The sequence below is a fragment of the Orbicella faveolata genome, unplaced genomic scaffold (genome assembly GCF_042242905.1).
Source record: "Orbicella faveolata isolate gen_17 unplaced genomic scaffold, um_ofav_v1 contig_12, whole genome shotgun sequence".
Taxonomy (NCBI): Eukaryota; Metazoa; Cnidaria; class Anthozoa; order Scleractinia; family Merulinidae; genus Orbicella; species Orbicella faveolata.
In genome coordinates, this window is record NW_028301539.1 from 29,737,063 (window position 1) to 29,754,932 (window position 17,870).

Here is a 17,870-nt window from a genome sequence, read left to right on the forward strand (position 1 = left end):
GCTTTTGCGTGACGCGGCATTTACGTGACGGCCGCGAGAGCTGTCATGTTGGTTAAAAATGTGACTTAATTCGGGTAATTTGGCTATCTGAACAGTTCTTGTATTAGAAAAAGTATGGGCACCAGCATGGCGTCTCCATACAAATCTCTACAAATTTGGGTAAAAAGTTTCCCCGCATATCTTGCATAAGAAAAATTGCTGTGACCTGAATCTTGTCGAGAGTCTTTTAATATTTACTTTCTATCTTTTCTCAGCTTCTGGACTATATCTATAGAACGGTTTTGATTTTTATTTTGATCTATTTTGAATGGCGTGACCCTGAAAACCAGCAATACTCGTAACTGGGCTTTTCCCTGCTAAGACGCTTAGTAAACTTGCATGGGTATGGCTTAGGAGAGAAGTTTAAATATCGACGGTTAAAACGCACGGAATCGAAAAACGTGATCGGGAAAAATTTATATATACTTTGCCAGAACCAAGAGATCAAGGTAACCTTCATCATCTCTTGCCAAATGATGTAGACACTGAAACATTTTGTACACACTGAATGTAAGTTACATATTCAAATAATAAAACTGAATTTTTCGTATACTGGTTTTTAAATGAGCTTTAAAATGTCTTAATAACAAGTTCTGTGAAAAAGCTTAGCTTGACTCAAAGCAAGGAAAGCTAGAGGGACTTTAAACTCGGGACCAATAATTGTATGCATATTTTGGTTTACAGGGAGATGGGTCTATGACCAGGGGGTGCTCATAAGCGAGGGACTCATAAGGGGTAGTATGCTGTATGCGCTTGTTGCATGCCCGACCTTGTACGCACTACGTACCTATTTTTTTAAATTGTTCGAGTTTGTTTGTTTGTTTGTAGCTCGGCGGTGTAATGGCGCGAAAGCTTGTGTTTTTTCGCCGTATAATCAATATTTAACGCGTAAATCTGACCCTAGGTCACCTTTCTTATCGCCTCTAAATTTAAGTGAATTTTCGTGGAATACAATTCATGAATTTCTTCGGGTTTTGTTAGTCAATTCACGGAAGAAAAGTTTGATTTCAACTGAGTCGGAACGACCGACCGAAGGTGAGTTTGTAGTACAACTCCAAATTCGGCCGAAAAACACTTTTTTCCCAGAAAAAGAAATTTTGGAGAACTTAACTGGTGAAGCGAGACTTAAAATTAAGTAGTTAAAAATATGTCTGTTCTTTAATACAGTCTTAGCCGGTCTAGTCTCTGAGTTACTCGTTACGAATGGTTTGTAGATGGCGTGAGCATTAGTCCATTGAATGACACTAACTCATTTAGAAAATAATTTGCCTCTGTCTTGAGCGCAGCGCTCGGCCTGCAGCCTCTGGCCATACTCAAGACCTCGGGGACAGTTTTTCCCAATACGGACCTCCCGCCCAGTAAATAACATGTATTTATCTAAGAATACACAAAATAGCATTTAATCGTTACGCTTAGCATAACTCGTGCATTTACAGTTCAGTTGACAATATGCCACCATTAACAAAAGGCTCCGTCCACACTACGCCGGAAGCATTGGAAAACGGAGGGTCCACTCTGAAAACGTATCGAATGTTTTCCGTCCACACTGATGGAGGAATTAAAAAAAAAAAACGCAACAGTCGTCGGTCATTCGGGAGTTGTGTTGAAGAAAAACTCGGTCAAGGAAATGACTTGATTATCGTGACGCCATCGTTTTCGAAAAGCTTAATTTTCAAAATGTTTTCCGTCCAAACGAAAACGCAAAGCCAGCGTTTTCAAATTCCTCCGGTTTGAAGAGGGTTTTCGAAAAGCTCCGTTTTCGTGACGGATTAGTACTAGTGTAAACGGTAGGCCTAACCGTAGAAATAAAACCGCGTTTTCAAATTTCTCCGTCGTAGTGTGGATTATTCAAGTAATTTTTTTTTGGGAAACTACTCCCACTCATGAAAATATCCTTCACCTGCTTGTTCAATTTCATGCAAATTGAACTCTTCTGAAAGCCATTTAATGCCTTGCTAGACAGATGGACGTGTTCCTTTGGGATCATCTTGATCTGGATCAGTGATCCAGGATCACTCAGCTCATGGTGCATCAAAAGAAACAATGATTGCAATCAGATCACGGATTCATCGGTTCCTTCGATGCACCATGATCCGAGTGATCTTGGATCACCGATCCTGATCCTGGTCATCCCAAAGGAACGCACCCAGAGATTTCCTTCTCTTTCTACTCCCTATCGTTTCTCACCGAGCAGAAAGACAAGGCGATCTCGGTCGTGCCGGGCAGCCATTGAAGATGACCAGAGCTTTGGCTTTTATATTATGATTATTTTTTTAAATTACAATTACAATACATGGTATAAAGATACATTAAATTTGCAATACATTATATTACAATACAATACATTGCTTTACGCACCTCACATTACTATTTTACTACAAGTAGAACGTCACCCACCGTGCTTTTGGACTATTTACAATTACATTAAATACTTAACATTTCAATGTTGACACACACCATTTGCATTGCATTAGCTTTGGCTTTTAGCTGAGAATGTTAAGCATCATTACTCAGTGGACTCAGTAAATCTGTATTGATCCATTTTCCTAAAACAAATGCATTTGAAGTTGTTGTTCTTTTGGGCTTGGGCAATCACAGCTGAAATTTACTTGAGTGTTTGTCAGTGGAAGCTTCCCCCGTCGGATCCGGAGTTTTGATAAAGCTCTATTCGTCTAAATAAATGTACAGCTTTTCAGTGAACGAAAGCAAAAAATCAAAGTGGCAAACATTTATTGAGTGAACAGGACAGGTGCCAGGAATTAAGATGTGATTACCCTCCACAAAGTGCCGCCGACGCTAATGAAATCTCTTTCTTTACTCCAGCAGGAACATTTACATAGAAATAAAAAAAAAGAAAACCTTCATATCAGGACAGTGATCTTAGTCGTTCCAAATTGCTGCCGGTCACTGGCTTGGAAAAAAAACCGCACAACCACGAATTTAAGCTGAGCAGTGAAAGCCAATCAAAAAGGAACAGTTCGGTTTTCAACATCACTGGTGAGTAGTGTATAAGTTTTATTTTTTTTCTGAGTGTGACATTCAACTTGACGAAAGTTCAGCATTCAAAAAACAAAAGCTAATCTTTTGCTAAATTGTGTAGCAAAAATACTTTTTTTTGTCGTTCGGTCATGGAGCCTGTGTAAACTATAAACAATGGAAACTGACAGATCAAAATGCTAAAATACTTGATCAAGGCTAGAAAAGACCTCATGTTCGACCACTAGAATATTACTTGTTTAACTAGGCGGAAAGGATCTAGCGAAGCGATTGGTTTCTTCGTCACATAAAATACGATTCCTTAGATTTTGAAACTGAAACTGCAACAATTATTATCAAATGATAGAAAATCGAAATTCAACTTGGGACTGAAGATTTTAAAATGAGAAATACGACACTAGTTTTCAAACGATTATCTTTTCCATTTTTCAGGAAATTATTCAAAATTGAAGAGGGTTTTGAAAAAAAAAGGGTCCTTGATCAATTCAAAAATTTGAAAGCGTTAAATCCCTGAACTCAAGCTAAAAAGCAAGACCGGTCTGACGCACGAATTCCAAACATAGAGCAAAATTCTCTTTAATGTGTATAAGAAAAGAAGACAATTTGCCCTCCAATCACGCTCCAGTGGTTTTCCATACAAATCCTTGTAATTTTGCAAGTTTTGAAACTGCCATAAAAACCTTTGCCTTTCGCTTCAAGAGCCTAGAACTTTTCATTATTCCTAATATTTTACCACTATTTCTATCTCCAATAGTTGTTTACGAGCAGCTTTGTTTTGTAGTGATAAATGACAGAAAAGGTTTCTGGAGCGCAAAGGTTCCTCAAATCCTGTACAAAGCCTTCGAATTTTTTGCAATTTTCAAATCATTTTTCTCTTGTTTAATCTCAATCTTTCATGACATTGGTCTGAAAATTGGTGTTCTGGCTATTTTAACATGCTCTTTCCAGTTCTGAAATTCACATAGCTGTAGCTAAAAGTTGAGAAATTATCGGTCATATGTTAAATATTTAATTCGAAGCGTCATTGAGTTCACGCCTGAAAGCAAGTCAGCTAACAAAGAGGTTTTTGACGCACGAAATCTTCACAAGAATCTTTTTTTATCTTAAGTCGTTTTGAAATATCGGCAGAGATGACAAGTCTTAGCATTTTAGCAGAGAATTTAAGAGTTCAGCCCTTTTGTTTGAAATAAATACTCCCGTAATATAGAAATATGTAGGTGACCAGTATTTTGTCGCTCGATCTCTCGTAGATTTATGAAAGAAAGGATGACCACAGACGAGGGAAATCTGAAAATGTGAATGACACTTGTGAATAATGTAAACCTCAGAAGAACAAGTAACACCAAGTGCAATTATACTAACAAAGCAGTTGACGAGAGGTTCATCCTACATGCAGTAAACATGAACATCTCTAATGCATCTACAACCGTACCAAATCAACCTCTACCTGGAATAACTACCTTCACACGTATAACATACGCTATCCTGGCCACAGTAGCTATCATAGGAAACACCTTGGTCATTCTTGTTTTCGTCTGGGACAAGAAGCTGTTAAAGAAATCCTACAACATGTTAATCCTGTCCCTGGCCATATCTGATGTTCTAACCGCCTTCCTGCTGATTACAAACCCAGCTTTTGTTCTTGGTGACGCGTTTCCTTATCCGACCAATCACGTGCTAGGAGACATCTTCTGCCGAGTCATATGGAGTCGTATGTTTCTCTTTCAGTTGGTGGTTTTCTCAGCGTACATCTGTATGGCTTTGGCGACGGAGCGGTGGTATGCAGTGATCAAGCCTCACAAGTACAGCGAGACCTTCAACCAGAAGCGAACCCTTGTTTACATCTTCCTTGTGTGGCTTTGGTCGGTGATCCTCTGTGGCACCTCTCTGTTCGAAGTTGCGTACGTTTCTTCGAATCCGCTTAATCTACGATGCAAATGGCAGCTGTACTGGGGTAAGCAGCCAGTCCGTGGTATTGTGGGAATCATTCAAGTCCTGTTCAAAATGGTGCTTCCAAGCCTCACCATGCTGTTCTTGTTCATTCACATGGTTTACAAGGCAAGCAAGTCCACAATCGCCTCGGTTGAGAGTCGCTCTAAACTTCGCGGCAAAATGACGCGGATGGTTGGTGCCGCCTGCATCATGCTGATCGTTTGCTTCGCGCCAAATCAGATCAACTACGCGATGGCAATGGCGGGAAAAACACGGCTGGATACCAATTTGCACCATGTCCTCTCCCTATTGGTTTTTGTGAACAGTTGTTTGAATCCATTAATTTATGGGCTGAGCAACAAGAACTACCGTCGTGGCTACCTGAAAATCCTGTTTTTGGCTTGCCCCAAGGGAAGATGGAGGCAAAACAGGGTAAACGATGGAAGCGCCCTTAATGCGTGGGAAAATGCCCAAGATACTTCAATCCGCGAGAGGAACACAGAAGAGACTCTGGAGAGAGAAAGTCAAGAGAATCATGTGTGAATCGTCAGCTTATGTGAGCTGTAGGGGAAAACTGGGGCCGGTGTACGTAGAACTACTTTACTTGCAAACAATTTCGGACGTTTAATTTTCGAATACTTTTTATCGCATTTGGGACAAATTTCGGACAAAAAGTTCGGACACTTCGCTGGAACATAACATAAGCAAATTTACGGCTAGAAAAGGCGAATCATACTGAAACGAAATCTGTGGAAATGACAGTTTTACTGTACCCTCAAGGTTTTAGAGATACACCGACTGGAAAATAACACAAATTCTTACGTGTCTTATGGATAGCTGGCACATTAGTGGCTGGAACTTTAGTCCGTGGAAAAACCCTATGTTTACCTGCTATAGGTGGAGACAAAAACATAAACTTTTTGGAGTGACCTTCTACTCCAAAAATGTCGGACGGTTTTATCTCCGGACACTTAAAATCGTCCGTGATTTTTTGCTTGTAATGTAATCCAGTTGTAAACAGCCGCATAACTTAAGTAACAAGCAAGTACTACTCTATTTGTCTTTATTTCAGTTACGCAGCAGTTGATAACTCTGCAAAAACCATGCCATCAGTTTAAATTGGCGGCACATGTTATGATACAGATTTCTGTAACGTATAGCTGCAGTGTCAAATGTCAATTGGTCGTTGATAGATAATTGCTGGAATATTATTCACTCCAATGCATTTTTGAAGTTAACGCTATTCTTTAGATATATTTCCTGCAATATTGTGATAATTCCAAGGTATTTCTGTAGTGATAAATGACATTATCTTCGGCATAGATAATGATGATGTCAATTGAAATGTATATAGTGGTGAATGTTGTTATCAGCCCTATTGTATTTGGGTAGTAAATCAGTAAAATAAATAGATATAGTAAGGTTAGATCAGTTATTATATGACCGAGAAAATTACTTCATTGTGATTGGCTGAGAGCAGGCCAATTTAGCGTTAATTCTTAATTTGCACAGCAATGCAAATTAACTCGAACGCATTCGCAATTTTCTCAGTCATATAATAAATAAGTAATCGTATGAAATCTCGAGCAGTTAAGGATTCACACTACTCGTGATATTTGAAAATTCTTTCACGAATTGCACTTAGCTAAAGGCGGGCGTGTTTAAAACACGAAATGACGAAACGGCGAAATGGTACTAAAGATAAGAGTCAAAGTTATAAGATATAACCGCTCCAAAAAAAGTTGCAATTGTTGTCCGATTTATTCTGTTTGAGAACGGACCATTTAATTTTTGAGTTCAGGGGGAGAAGGGTGGGGGTGTAGTTACTTTCTTCCGAGAAAGAATTTTTTTTCTGCATTGGTACTTGTAATTGTTTTGTTTACAAAGCTTACCTTGTATCTATTAGATATAAACATCCTTTGATGCGTTTTCAGAGCGAAATCTCCGTTTTCAAATTCCTCCGGGGTAGTGTAGACGGGGCGTCAGCCCTCCCTAGTGGGTTCAGTTGCGGACAATACTTCTCAAAATTGCCAAAGTTACCGAGGCCATAAAAATGGAAATGTGTGCGTTTGCGGAGGAAAATGCTAGAACAAACGTTATCTTAAACGTTCCTTATTTTGGGTCAGTTCCTCACCAACAGTCTGGCATCGCTGAAAACGTACCGAACAACGAAAGAGTTATAATGATTTTTAACTCTATAATCCACCCAGTTTCCGTTTGTTTTACCTCAATAGTTAGAGAGGAAGCCACATCGGCCTTAACTGGTTTTCATCCAGGTCTTCTATCCTGGTCGAATTACAATTTAAAGATGTCGGTTTCTGCGGAGGGAGGAAAACCAGAGATCCCGGAGAAAAACCTTCGGAGCAAGGCGAGAACCATCAACAAAACTCAACCCACTGAAATGGCACCGGGCCAGAATCGAACCCAAGCCACATTGGTGGGAGGCGAGCGCTCTCACCACTGCGCCAACTCTGCTCCCCAATCGGGGAAATAATAGCAGATGCAGCTCTAAAGACCACTACTTTACACTTCTGTTACAAGTAAATGAAAACATCCTGGCTGTCTACGTACCACTTATTAACCGAAAACTTCCGGAAATTTCTGTCAGCATGTAAATTATAAGACAATTTTGGCTCGACCGACTGGAGAAATTTCCGAAATAAACGGAATGTCTTAAACGGCAGTCCAAAATTTCCAACCGAAATATTCGAATGGAAAATATGCTTACAATTTGAAATTTTCCCCCGCCATCTTGGAATTATAATCAGTTTGAACTCGTCCTAGACTCGGTCGGTAAATTGGGATTGTAGAGTAAATGGTAAAAGGCCAATCCGAACGGAACTAACCATTAAGGATTTTTGCTTACCATTTATACATAGCGTTGGCAAACCGGTTTCTCCGCAGTAATGATAAATAGCCCCTGTGTCCCAGAATTGTTTGAGCCTGCAATTATCCCGGTTTCAGTAGCATGAAGCGACTAGGAGTATTTCTACTTCCCCCTGTGTGGGATGTTAGTCCATTGCAGGGTTACCCCAACATTAAGTTCGCCGGTACCCATTTATACACCTGGGTAGAGAGAGGCACTGTGAGACTCAAGTGTCTTGTCCAAGAACACAACACAATGTCCCCGACCAGGGCTCGAACCCGGACCGCTCGATTCGGAAACGGGCGCACTAACCACAAGGTCCCCGCGCCTCCTACGACGTTTAACGTAAGAGTGTCCTTAAACGTCGCCCATAGAATTAAGAGCAACTCTTTAAAGCTAAGTTTCAAGCTATTTTTCTTTTTCTACATCTCAAGCAAGCTACTGCAGACATTTTCGGCCAGTAAAATATCACATCAACTCCGGTCCTATCTTTAACAAGAGAGGAAAGTGGTGGCCTGCGAGGAGGTTCACCTTCGGAGGACGTGACTTGAACATTAGAAAAGTGACATTGAATAAACAGTCGTATTAATTGTCATGGCAACGTGTAATCGTTGGTTCTAACTAATGCACTTGATAAATCATAGAAAATTGAAAATGAGTGCACAAATGTCAAAACTTTCAGGTTTAACTAGTGAGTATTCGTAAAACTACACCTATTTGAACCATGAAAGTTATCATAGCGAGATCCTAGATGCACCATTTAGAACGGAATGTACGCACGTGAGTGGTAACCGCTCCTTCGCCTGGAAATACCGGAAAAATAAAATTGAAAAATAACAGCAACTAGATCAATGGCTGTGCACGTGCGTCATAAATCTTGGTACATTTTTTGTCGTCCTCTGCAAAACAGCAACGTGTGAAGTGTCCAAATTCTGCGTTGTGTGGAGAACGTAAACCACGACGGCTAATTTCTGAAATTTTTATTTCAAATTCATCGCTGTGTCCCTGACTCAGTTTCGAATCAGTTGTAACAGTGATAAACAAAGTAAATGACTTAAGAGTACTGCGAAATTCGTAGGTAAAATATTAAATCATTTTTTAATCGACGTTGTCCTCGGCGTCGCCGTCGTGGATACTTAAATTCCCTATAAGGGAGCTTAAGCAATGACGACAGCGACCCCGAGGAAAACACCGGGCAAAAAAGGAATTTATAATTTCGGCTTCGAATTTCGCAATTGCCTAGATCTGTTCAATGCGCTTATTGGTCTCAGAAATTGCCAGCGTTCAATTCCAAATAAATATACGAAAAATTAGCCGCCGTCGTTCGCGGAACTTTATAGTCATTTCACGTTGTTGCTTTACAGAGGACGGCAAGGAAATGTACAAAGATTTGTAACGCACGTGCACAGCCATTGTTCTGCTCATTAAACCTTTTGCTTGGTGACGTTCTCGTTGCCGTTACGGTCATGGTTTACGTAGGTTCCTTAATACGAAAAATTAGCCGCCGTTGTTCGCGTTCTCCAAAATACGTAGAACTCGTTGTTGTTTACAGAGGACGGCAAGGAAAGATACAAAGACTGATTTATAACGCACGTGCACAGCTATTGTTATCCTCATTAAACCTTTCGTTTGATGGCGTTCTCGTTGCCATTGCCGTCGTGGTTGCCTCAAGCTCTCTTTTAACTCTTTGATACATAGCAATCTTTGACAAGGTTAAAAAGTATAGTGATGGGAATTCAGGGCAAAGAATAAAAATTGTTTGTCTCATGGTATGCCGTCATTTATGCCGGTGAAATCAGTTAATAAATCAAAATTGTTTTGGCCTTTTAGTTCCTTCTCGTTCAAGCTGAGACTTTTTATACCCTAAATAATATCAATATTTAGGAAAAGACTGGATATAATGGCAAAAGCCAATTTATTGATTTAAAGGAAAGAGAAGAATAACTGCGTTCTGAACGAAGGCATGTCCTTAATTCAAGAAGGGTATTGATACAATTACAAAGTTGTTCCCGAATTCAGGCTAGCATTGCAAAAACTATTTCTGTTCAGTTTTTTGTAAACAGGTTCAACTGTATATCTCTGCGCCGGCGACTTTCTCATAACATTCCGTTTTTTTGCCAAGAGATACCGAACAGTCAGCTCTCTTCTCAACTCTGCTAGTGAAATCCCATGGCGCTGGTCGTTTTCTTCTATCACAGAACAAACCGCTGTTCGCCCGGTTAGTTTAAACTGAGGCAGTTGCTCGTGACTGCTCCTTAAATCACTCTGACTCGGTCCTGTTTTCATTTCAGTTTCAACACTGTTTCCGTTTCTTCGTCCATTTCGTCGGCCAAAATATGATTTCAAACTTCGCCATGCAGTTACTGCAGCCTTTTTTATCCGGGATAAAGCATTTCCACATTAGATTTGATTCATGACTCTTCTCGCCTTTTGGTTTGCTTCTTTTCAGTATCGCAACAAGAAATTAAAAGTTGTGAATTGAGCAGGGTGTTCGGGCGGGAAAAAGCAATTGGGGAACAATAGACAGCCTTCTATGGCAACTCTTCGTTGCAGGTCCTCGACTTTTACTATGCAATCAAACAAGGGCACGAGCACTCGAAAGTACTCCGAGCGATGTTACGTCGTCAGCTGCTTAGCAACGTAAAGACGACAACTGGGGCTTCAAATTAATTCAATAGGGACCTTAAAATACGAGGATGGGAACGGCAATGGACGCCGGAAACTCAGTTTCACAGGTCCCGTCGTGTCGCCAAAGACAAGTGACGTCAATAACTTGAGCTTCGTAAAGCTATTCACAAAAGCAATGGTAAAGAAACCAGAATTTCCGTATGTATAAATTAAACGAACAATCTCAACGACCGTGGTTCAGATGGCCGTTTACCACCAGAGCGTTTGAGAATCCAGCTGTCGAGAATCCTGACTTTGGGTTTACCGAGCTCTGGACAGTGAAAGTTCATTGTTCTTTAATCCTCTTATTCCCAGCCATTACAAGAGACAATATTCGTATTAAACAAATAATAATAATAATAATAATAATAATAATAATAGTTTAGTTATATAGCGCGCACACATCCGTTATTTGCCCAAGGCGCTTTACAAAACTATTCCTAAAAACTACAATTTTACTCTAACAAACTTAAAAACTAAAAAAAAAAAAACTAGGAAAATACCGAACAATTCTCGGTATTGGACTGGAACTAGCTTGCAATGGAGACTAATGCGGGGGAATATCATTAAAAATTAAAGAGATGGATTTGAAAGACTCCTCGCATTAGCTTCAGTTGCATACGAATATGGTCTATTCCTTTTGCTCGATTGCATCATATGTTCTTCCGATTTAACTGATCATTGTACAGGTATCTTTTTGTATCCATATATATACAATTTTTAATCCACACTAAAGCTATATATAAGAGTCAGTAACAATGTTTCAGCATCGTTTATATCTCTAATCACTACGGCATTATCTATTTACCACATTACGTCTATCACATTTACGCTTAACAATTCCACTATTGTTTACTTGGTTACTTTAAAGTAGCTCAGCTACGGTATTTTGAGTTATTTTGGCCGCATACAAAATTACCCTAAAATGGTAGGAAATCTGAAAATAACGGTTTAATAAGATAGAAAAACACCAAAGAGATAATGATAAACCATAAAGGAACAAGGATGGCTAAGGATGGAGAAGATTAACTTGGACTACAAAGGACGAATTTGAAAAATTGAGGCTAAACTTTTCAATATGCACAAACCGTGACTGAGCTCCTTTAAAAAATTTATAATTCTTATTGCTCAAGGTCATTAAAGTTAAACATTTACCGTAGCATCATCCACCATTACCCACCTACAACATACATTACATTGACACCTTAGACTTGAAAGTATTCCACCATCAGCTATCTTAGCCTGCAGTGCAGGCGTTTTCCATGTGTTCACGAATTAGCGGTATTAGCTCGCGATCGAGCAGATTCGCTGCCGCCATGTTGGCTCTTTCACCCCAACTCCCACTCCCTAAGACGCCTTTTCGTCTCTCCCCAAGCCTCTTCCGAGTTCGAATCCAAGATGGCACTCGCTAGATCAAATGCGCTCGCTCGCCAAAATACGCCTGCATCGCAGCCTACATCTATCTAGCGCATAATAACATTTAACACTTCACAAACTCATTAGAAACAGCAATACTAAAGCATTATCTATCAGAAAAATGGCCTTTATCACTTCACTGGTACATTAGAATTAACGACAACATTACTGTAATCTGGATCATAATATAATACAACACAATAAACTTTATTCAAAGGCGGTGAGGATTAAAGCTGCAAGTTTGTGGGGCCGTGTGGAAAATAACATTTAAAAAGATAAGTAAAATTATTTTTTACTTACAATTACTAATTACAATTGCAAATACAATACAATTAAGCACTTCACCTGTACATTAGAATTAATGGCAACATCACGGTAATCCGAAACGTTCGAACGATTTAAACTGATCGAAGCCTTGCTGTCACCTTAGTCATGCTGTTTGTATTTACAACTGCATTAGCTCTATATTAGCTCTGCATTAGCTCTGCATTAGCTCTCTACATTTATGACAAGACTGCATATGAGCTGCTTTCTCTGTAGCATAAAGCGACTGGGAGTATTACGACTACCCCCTAGATGGGATGCTAGTTTATCGCAGCGTTACCCCCAGCATTAAATTCGCCAGTACCCATTTGGAGAGGAGACACTGTGAGAGTTAAGTGTCTTGCCCAAGAACACAACGCAATGTCCCCGGCCAGGGCTCGAACCCGGACTGCTCTATCCGGATACGAGTGCATTAACCATAAGGCCATTGCGGCTCCACTTTAATTTAATATCATAAAATTTGCAATATTTGCAAAAAAAAAAAAAAACTCTCCTCAGTTACATTCATCTAAATTCACACGTTGTTCTCTTGGCTTTCTCTCTCCCGTGACTCCTCTGTGTTCCTCTCGCGGCTTGAAGTGTCCTGGACGTTTTCCCACGCGTTAAGGACGCGTCCATCTTTTACTTTGTTTTTCCTCCATCTTCCCTTGGGGCAAGCCAAAAACAGGATTTTCAGGTAGCCATGACGGTAATTCTTGTTGCTCAGCCCATAAATCAATGGATTCAAACAACTGTTGACAAAAGCCAATAGGGAGAGGACATGGTGCAAATTGGTATCCAGTCGTGTTTTTCCCGCCATTGCCATCGCGTAGTTGATCTGATTTGGCGCGAAGCAAACGATCAGCATGATGCAAGCGGCACCAACCATCCGCGTCATTTTGCCGCGAAGTTTAGCGCGGCTCTCAACCGAGGCGATGGTGAGCTTGCTTGACATGTAAACCATGTGAACGAACAAGAACAGCATAGTCAGGCTTGGAAGCACAATTTTAAGAAAGACTTGAATGATTCCTACAATACCACGGACTGGCTGCTTAGAAGAGTAAGGCTGCCATTTGCATCGTCGATTCGGCGAATTCGAGGAAACGTATGCAACTTCGAACAGAGAGGTGCCACAGAGGATCACCGACCAAAGCCACACAAGGAAGATGTAAATAAGGGTTCGCTTCTTGTTGAAGGTCTCGCTGTACTTGTAAGGCTTGATAATTGCGTACCACCGTTCCATCGCCAAAGCCACACAGATGTACGCTGAGAAAACCACCAACTGAAAGAGAAACGTGCGACTCCATATGACTCGACAGAAGATGTCTCCCAGCACGTGATTAGTCGGATAAGGAAACGCGTCACCAAGAACAAAAGCTGGGTTTGTGATGAGCAGAAAGGCGGTCAGAACATCAGATATGGCCAGGGACAGGATTAACATGTTGTAGGATTTCTTTAACAGCTTCTTGTCCCAGACGAAAACAAGAATGACCAAGATGTTTCCTATGATAGCTACTGTGGCCAGGATAGAGTATGTTGTACGTGTGAAGGTAGTTATTCCAGGTAGAGGTTGATTTGGTACGGTTGTAGATGTGTTAGAGATGTTCATATTTGCTGCATGTATGAGGAAATCCTGGACAAGCCCTCTGTGTTATGTCTTACTTGGCTGTTTACTTCATGGACTACAAATATTCTTTCTTCGATAAATCTAGGAGGAAACAAACATTGAAATATTAGTTATTTCATTCAACTTAGAGAATATAATTAAATATTGCAATTAGATCTTTGAAGTGAAATGTTCTCTGCCAAATATTGTTTGAGTGGACCTATTAAGTGAATTTGGTCAACTGGTGAGATTCCTCAAAGAACAAGTTCGCATTTAGCGACCATAGTTTCAGGCGCCTTTCAGCCGCAAGATGGCAGGATTCGATGTCCCGTGGACAGAAATTTTTTTTAACTTCCCACATTGATTTATTTTTTGTTTATTTTTGACGATGTGGAGATAATTGTAAATAAAATCTGTTTCTGGAAAGAAAGGTAGGGGTAACCGAGCGTCCAAGATCGTTAAATCAAGGCAAAGCTATAGCAATGGCCATCCGCCCTATCATTGTTCATTGTGAATTTGCTTGCGCAATAAGGATGCACAGAAACAATTAGCGCGAACGTCCTTAAGGTGATTCCTCACATTTGCATTGCCCATCCTTATTGCGCATAATTTATGGCGTCGCTAGCGCGCGCTAGTGCACGTGCACATTGAAAACATGGCGAATTTGCCTTTATATTGAGTTCTGTCAGTTGAAAAATGGCTATAGCTCACTAACGAGCTCGGGCACCCCAAATTTTTTTCCAGTCATTTTAATCGATTAATCATTAGCTTTGCGCGAGAAAATACTAATCTGTTTTCTGTCGTTGAAAATTCAATAAATAAGGAAAATAGCAGCTGCACTGTTGTCTTTTCTATTTTGCAGTTCGATAGCCGTGGCAAGCAATTTGGTTCCAATATTTCATCAAGGATTCGGCTGTCTGTCAAAATAAAAATTAAAAAATTTATTTGTGTCCGACACAAGTATTGACTGTAGTTTGAGGCGTGTTTTCATGAGTCAGGGCTCACAGAGAGTTTACAATAACTTGGAATGCGTTTTTGTAATAAGCATTAAATAATGTTAAAATGGGACATTTTTAATGCCTCACTGCTCCTTAAAGAGCATGGGCACACCCCCATTTTATTCTATAATTACAGTTCTTATATGATAAATATTCAGTGGACAAAGTTTGAACAAAACCCTATTGACAGTTTTATTTCAGGGGAATTACCTTAATAGAGGGTGTCTGCTTAATATGGGGTCCGCTTAATACAGGTTTCACTGTAATCGTTAAGAAATAAAAGACAAGCTTAACCTGAAACCCGGGGGGGTACCTTGGGAATTTCTGGGTGGGGATGTATTGCTGGGACCCTGGAACCCTTAGCCTATACCAGAGCTAGTTCAGCTGAATTTTGCTACCCTATACTAGAGTAAGCACCCTAAATCCCCCCATCTATCGACACTGTTGAGGCTGATTTGCGTAAATTTAAACTTGCCGATTTGATTTTTTTATATTTTTGAGTGGCAATTCCTGGTTTCCTTAGTCTAGATAAGATCTTCAACCAACCAGTCAGTTTTGTGAAAAATTATACCCTATTCTAGACCCAAACGCTCTGATTTATATACCCTATCCTAGAGTAAACTGCTTGAAAACCATACCCTTCACAGCGGCACATACCTATATAGCCCATATATAGCTGTGCCCCTCCGGGACCTGAAACCATCAGAACACCCTTGTAAATATGATCTCTATTCCACTCAAATTTGGAATCAAAGGGAAAATTTATCGAATTCTCCGCTGGAGGTTTCAGATTAAATGCTAAATTTTCGTGCGTCAAAAACGCTTTATTGGCTGAATATCTTCCCACCATACCAGCACATAAACCCAGTGAGCTTGATATTTTTTTTCCAGAAATAAAACAAAAACTTTAACCTCAGTGAAACATTCATGACACCTTTCAAAATTGATCGATCTATTCCATTCGAACTCTGAACTGGATCGAGGAGACAGACTTGTTGAAAAATCAGTTTTCGGTTAGAAGCCTGTGATTCGTCACTACAACAAGTTTAGCAGAAGAAAATATATATTGTGCCGATATCGTGAAGCCGCTAAACAATGTAAATTCTCTAATGTTCTGACTAACCTCTATATTAAAGATCGGCTGAGTGGAGAAGAAACATTATACTGACTAACTGCTTCCACCCATGATCTCGATGAATCAAACCTTTTGAAACATTTCAAGTAGATCGAAGACTATTTTTCAAAAGTCTCTTCACTGTACTGGGATTTTCCTTGTGAAGGGGGCTCGATAGAACATCTAGATTACCATCTTGTAGAAGGGTGGTCCGGCCATCGAGTAACTTCTACCTAAGTTGTAGCGAACGATGGCTGAATGGCGAAATGAACGCGACATAGAATTTGGGCACGCAATTTGAAAACGGAAAGCCAAACGCTTACGATTACACTTTTTATTTCATTAAAATCTTTTTCCGTCACAGATTTCCAATTTATCTATCAATTTATCTTTATGAAATTTTAATTTTAAAAAATAATAACGGGAGGGTCAGTTCCATCTTTCATCCGGCTTTGCCTGAAACTGAGATGGTAACAACCCGTCAATTATTGAACTTTTCTTTAAATCGTTTTATTTAGAGCAACTTTGAATTTTAGGGGTTCTTTTTTAAGCGTCGATGCAATCACCGCTTCAAAACGCGACCAAGGTTTTTCTTTTTTAATTGTCATGATTTGTGTTGGATGACCTAGGCCTAAAATATTTTTCTTAACCGGAATCTGCCCGATTCGGGAAACATCATTTACTAGTCGAACTCGATGCACTTGATGAACTAATGGGGTTTCTTTAAAGACGAAGTAAAATATCTTTTTCTGAGATCAATTTGAACCGTTTATAGCTCATATGAGCTCCTTGAGCTAGCATAACGTACAACTTTTTTTTGCTGCAATTCGAAAAGCTACATAGGGCGTAGTTCCTTGAAAATAAAACTGAACTGTCGTTGGGTTGGCTGTATTACTCGGGGAAAATCTACAAGTTTATTACTTACCAGCAATGTTGAAAATGAATGCTTCTTCCTTGATGTCTGTAATTGCTCAGCTTTATTTGCGTTTGAACGTTTTTAAGTCCGAACCAACGATCGGCAGTCGCTTAGAACCTATTGAAAGCTTTTACTTGGCTCGATGTATATGACAAAGTTTCCTTGAGACAAATGACACGTCAGAATGAGATTTTGCTTACAACGGCCCTTTATTGTGCAAGTGCGTAATTACATTTCTAGTCCTGTTAACTATGGTCTGTTTGCCCAATAAATCTCAGCCGCTTTGATCAATGGTTTTTCAGTTAAAAGGTGAAAGATTTAAGTTGGAAGACAAGAACTCCATTAAACATTCACGATTAAATGGGAACATTTTGACAAATCGGAGATATAGCAAATACATTTTAACGCGATTGCAGCCACTGTTTTATCATTTGTTTACGACTAAGTGATCATGAAATGGCGTAAGAGTTCTAATGCTCTGTATGAATTCTAAATTATGAGCGGAAGCCCTAGCTGTTTTGTTTTCAGATTTGAAAGTACTTTTGTCGGCTCTTAAAAGAGTCTTCAAAATCCAGAATACGACCAAAAGTAGACATGTCTGAAAGAAGATAAATGATCGTCGCTCGACAGGATGAGGCACCATGTCCTCACTGACTCACCTACATCCGTGATTTTCTTTTTTTCCCGCCCCCATGCACGTCAACTCTTTCATGAGATTTCAAGAAATTGTGTATTGATGATTTCGATGGGGAATTTCAGTTATTGCTTAAATTTTCACTGATTTCTCAAATAATCGGTTACAATTTCAGCCCATTTTTTAACTATCAGTAAAGGTTATAAATCTCGGTTATCAGTTAAAAAAATAAACATGCCATATCTTGAATCTGAGTTTCGTGAATTGATGGTTGGAAATCTAAGCAATTGCAAACTTCGATTCTGCAGCTGTCGTCTGTCGGCTGTTTCCCCAATAAATCTATGCCACTCTAGCTCTGATTCATTGGTTTGCCACGGAAAAG

General features: G+C 39.7%; 2 protein-coding genes across 2 annotated transcripts; one reads left to right on the forward strand and one right to left on the reverse strand.

Moving 5' to 3' along the window:
- The first annotated feature begins 4,265 nt into the window (after positions 1 to 4,265).
- On the forward strand, positions 4,266 to 5,594 carry LOC110060342 (QRFP-like peptide receptor). The gene has a single exon (XM_020767110.2). It carries the CDS (start codon positions 4,336 to 4,338, stop codon positions 5,509 to 5,511), a length of 1,176 nt encoding a protein of 391 aa, XP_020622769.2. The 5' UTR covers positions 4,266 to 4,335; the 3' UTR covers positions 5,512 to 5,594.
- A 5,180-nt stretch (positions 5,595 to 10,774) lies between these two features.
- LOC110060455 (QRFP-like peptide receptor) lies at positions 10,775 to 17,306 on the reverse strand. Its single transcript, XM_089283237.1, has 2 exons — positions 16,864 to 17,306; positions 10,775 to 13,928 (listed from the first exon to the last, which is right to left on the reverse strand). The coding sequence occupies exon 2, from the start codon at positions 13,827 to 13,829 to the stop codon at positions 12,756 to 12,758; it is 1,074 nt and encodes a 357-aa protein (XP_089139363.1). The 5' UTR covers positions 13,830 to 13,928; positions 16,864 to 17,306; the 3' UTR covers positions 10,775 to 12,755.
- Between the last annotated feature and the right edge of the window lie 564 nt (positions 17,307 to 17,870).

Bases quoted from the DNA above. Each gene is read 5' to 3' on its own strand.
- LOC110060342 (XM_020767110.2), top strand. From the start codon at position 4,336: ATGACACTTGTGAATAATGTAAACCTCAGAAGAACAAGTAACACCAAG.
- LOC110060455 (XM_089283237.1), bottom strand. From the start codon at position 13,829: ATGAACATCTCTAACACATCTACAACCGTACCAAATCAACCTCTACCT.